At 38.4% G+C, this 4,272-nt stretch overlaps 1 protein-coding gene across 1 annotated transcript; it reads right to left on the reverse strand.

The window, feature by feature from the left end:
* Positions 1-1,058: 1,058 nt before the first annotated feature.
* On the reverse strand, positions 1,059-1,535 carry LOC110881070 (proline-rich receptor-like protein kinase PERK2). Its single transcript, XM_022129444.1, has one exon. It carries the CDS (start codon positions 1,533-1,535, stop codon positions 1,059-1,061), a length of 477 nt encoding a protein of 158 aa, XP_021985136.1.
* Between the last annotated feature and the right edge of the window lie 2,737 nt (positions 1,536-4,272).

The raw sequence follows: 4,272 nt of genomic DNA on the forward strand, positions 1-4,272 counted from the left end.
GGAGTGTTTGGGGTTAATTCATTTATTCGATGAGCATCCCAATCACCCCCAAAGTGTATACGCATGTACAACTAGAAAGTCAAATAAATAAAAAAGCTCTATTCCCGTATTCGGTCCACTAAACAACTAGATCTTCCCTACTCCACTAGGGCCCAAAAGGGGATACAACTTACGAATTATATTATATTATAGGTTTAAATAGAGATGGGTAATCGGGTTTTTTTATACCCGAAACCAGTTTTTAACTATACCCGGTTTTTGACTGAGTTTGAATGGAACCGATTCTTGTAGGAACCGGTTCCGGTTCCTACCCGGTTTCAAACCAAAATTACCAGAACTGTTAGTAACCGAATCCGGGTAGATTGTAATCGGTTCCTCGGAGGAACCGAGGAACCGGTTCCTCCTAGGGGCGAGCAAGTTTAGGTCCGGACCGAAAATAACCGAGAACCGAACCGAAAATATACCCAACCCGACCCGAACACAAGTACCTAGGTATTTAGATCGGTTCCAATTTTTCATATAAAATCGGGTTGGGTCTATTCGGTTCTCGGTTCTTCTGATGGTGAAACCCGACCTGGACCTATGGACCGAAACGGACCCTATATTTATGGTAGTGAATCGGTTCTGTATTTTATGTTTGATCGGTTCTCGGGTCGGGTTTTTTCTTTTGCTCACCCCTAGTTCCTCCGAGTAACTTTCAGAAAAAGCTGCAAAATCTGCCGGAATCGATTCCAACGACTACAATGTCGTTAAAAATCGATTTATTGCCATTAAAATCAGTTTCAAGTATTTATGTGCATATCACCATCAAACAAAACTTACTCCCACTCAAATCGGTTTCAACTTTCAAGTTACACCTCAAATCGGTTATAGCGTGCGACGATGAAGTGGTCATGGTTTTGGAAACCAAAAAAAAATCCCTAAGGGTCTGTTTGGTATGGGGTAATGGAATGGACGAGAGAATGGAATGGACGAGGTAATGGAATGGACAAAGGAATGAAATGGATCATTCCATTCCATGGTCTTGTTTGGTTACCATGTGGTAATGGAATGAATCATTACCTTGTAGTGTTTGGTAGGCAGGAAAAGAAGAAGGAATAAAATTGGTGATGGGTGGCGGTAGTGGATAGCGGCGGTGGGTGGCGGCGACGGTTGGTGGCAGCGGTGGTGTTAGTGGCGGTGGTAGGTTGTGGCGGCAATGATGTTGGTGTTCGGTGGCGGAGGGTGGCGATGGTCGGAACTGGTGCTAATGTTGTGGCTAAGGGTGGTGGTGGCAGGTAGGCGGTGTGAGTGGTGGTGGCCGGTGGTGGCGCCGTTGTTCGGTGGCGGAGGGTGGCGACGGTGGTGGCTTGTGGTGGCGATGGTCGGTGATGTTTAGTGGTTGATGGTGGTGTTGGTGCCAAAGTTCGGTGGCGGAGGGGGTGGTTGCGGCGGCGGATGGTGGCGGTGGCGCCGGTGTTTGGTGGCGGTGGTCGGCGGTGGCACGACGGGTGGCGGCGCCGGTATAAGTTGGTGACGGCGGGTGGTGGTAGCATTTGTGGGTGGCTAGTGGTGGAGGTGGTGAGAGGTGTTGGTGATGATTGTGGGAGAGGGAATGGAATGGAAAAAAAACAAGGGGTGTGGATGGAATGAATTTGAGGGAATGGAATGGCAAATGTAATGGGTGATTCCATTACCTTGACCAACCAAACACATTTTTCCCCATTCCCTCGTAATAGTCCATTCCATTCCCTCACTCATTCCTACATACCAAACACTACCTAAGTGTGGAAGCACTTTGACCTGTGCTTAATGACCGATAGCCATGAGATGGCACGGTGCAAAGGTTGCGGGTTATTTTCATGCAGTGGGTTATTTTGTTTTACGAATGAACCGGTTCCGGATAGGAACCTATTTTTTTTAATAAAATGTGGAACCGGGTAAGAGCCTACGGGTTTTTTGAACCTGGAACTGGTTCTTCTATACAGCGGGTAGAAACTGGAACCGGTTCCAAATCAAGTCTACCAGGTCAGATTTGAAACTGGTTATTATGCCCATCTCTAGGTTTAAAGATAGGGGTTTAGTTTACGAAAGTTTGAGGTGTATTAATATTTTAAGCTTAGGGTTTAGTTGATTTTATAATTCTAGTAATATGAAAGTGGCTACAAACTTGGATTATCGACAACAATGAAATAGCTAATAACACTTAAAATATGTTTACTCAACTGTCATAAGTAAATTAAATATTTTGTCATTTATGTGTATGTACATGTGCACGATGGGTCGTAAATCTTTATTAGCTACACTAGACGTCCTTAAACTAAACTAAGGAGTTTGCAAATATTAAGCCATTATTTATCGATGGATGTTAGTTTCGTCTGTTAAGCTTAGTTAGGAGGATAATATGATCTTTTTAACAAAAAGAAAATGTCACAAACCATTGAGAATGTTGTCTCTTTTACGATGGCGGGTAAAGAGGGGGGGGGGGGGCAGTAACCATCATTTTATGGGGCGGTTTTAGCATATAAACAACACCAACACTTTTTTCATGAAGGGCATTTGACCCATGATTATACCATGGGTCCTCCTCCGCTCTTTTAGATGACTACATTGTTACCTATAGCGTTTAGGCGTTTTTTGGTATAACTACAATCATTAGTGCTTCTTTTATCATCTTAAACATTCATGAACTCCATATGTGTGTAAGATTAATATTTTTGAATTTATCTAACGGATCATTAAGAAATGCATTCATCTTTCTTTCAACTCTTTTTATGCTATCGTCTATTTAAAAAGGATTCCACCTTGGTCAAATAAACTTTTGCATTGCCTTCAATAATTTCATCTTTTACTTTGCATAACAGATTCATTTTCAAGAATATATATTATATTGAATCAAACCGTCGATGTAGCCGGCTATTGGGCCGGCCAATCCGGGCCGTCGCTCGAGGACCAAGCTTTCAAAGGGCCAAAAGTTTTTTATAGGTTTTTTATTACAGGTTTTATATTATATACTTATTAAAAACACCATGTTTGCACTGAAATTGGTAGATCAGATGGTTCCTTACTGGCCTTTTCAAGGCCATTTCCCGAATTCGAGGCTTGCTCTTCCCTTGTATAATTAATTTTTGACCTTTTTATTTAGCTTCATGGTCTTTGTGGAGCACATCACTTTAAGTCTCGCACATTTCCACATTTTTTCTTTTTTCTTTTTTTTTTTTCTTTTTTAAACATTCATTATATTTCCCCTATATTAATTTACAATTTTTGTTTGTCAGTTAGTTTTACTATTCCTTTTTTTACAAGTTAATAATGCACATCAAAATTCTTAATGTACAAGTAGAGAAGCACATCAAAATTCTTGAGAGTTGATGATGGGTTGAAAGCTGTAAACGTTGGCCCAGTGACATACTTTATCAATCAATCCTATATATTTTTTTAAATGTTATTTATGTATTTGTAGTTTGTTACTATATATTACTTAACTTCATAAAAATATAAATACTTATTTTAGGGTTTTAAATTTAACATGTTTTAAAAATAAAACTTTTCTTTGATTTAGTTTTTAATAACTAAAAATGATTTGCATAACTAAGTTATTTACAAGTACTGGTAATTTCTTACATAACTAACTTAATTACAAGTACTGATAATTTCAACTTTCAAGTGTTCTTTGTTTGACATGTTCCCACATTTTACATACTAAATTTTTAATTATAGGCAATTTAATTTTTAATATTTTTTAAACACGTGTAATATATTTGAAGAGTCCATATGATTTACCTAAATTAGGTACACGAATTCAGGTCCGCCGTAATACGCGGGTCCTCAGTCCTAGTTAGTATTTTATTATGTAACCCTTTAACTTTATTATTTTCGTTTAAATTTAAGTTTATTCATATATATACACATTTAGTTTTTTTTTAATTTGTTAATAATATATACGTATACTCCGTCTACTTTTATTTCTTTTAGTATTTTGCATTTGAATGTGTTTCTCTCGCTAACATGACAAACCAAACTGATTCCAACCGAACACTATCGTTAACGTTATCAGTATTATAAGAACCGGTAGTTTTTTGCTTTTCCTATTTTGTCTTTTAGTGTTTTTTTATACGTATGTTGACGTTACAATGAACTTTTCCCCGTGGTTTTACGTTCTTTCTTACCAAGTGTCGATACTGTACTGATAATCAAACTTCCAACGCAACACGCAATGTAAAATTACTAGTTATATATAATGATAAAAGACCAAAAACATTGTTTATGCGCTTATGGCCTAGAAAAAAGGGG

The sequence above is a fragment of the Helianthus annuus genome, chromosome 10 (assembly GCF_002127325.2).
Source record: "Helianthus annuus cultivar XRQ/B chromosome 10, HanXRQr2.0-SUNRISE, whole genome shotgun sequence".
NCBI classification, from domain to species: domain Eukaryota; kingdom Viridiplantae; phylum Streptophyta; class Magnoliopsida; order Asterales; family Asteraceae; genus Helianthus; species Helianthus annuus.

Bases quoted from the DNA above. Each gene is read 5' to 3' on its own strand.
- LOC110881070 (XM_022129444.1), bottom strand. From the start codon at position 1,535: ATGCTACCACCACCCGCCGTCACCAACTTATACCGGCGCCGCCACCCG.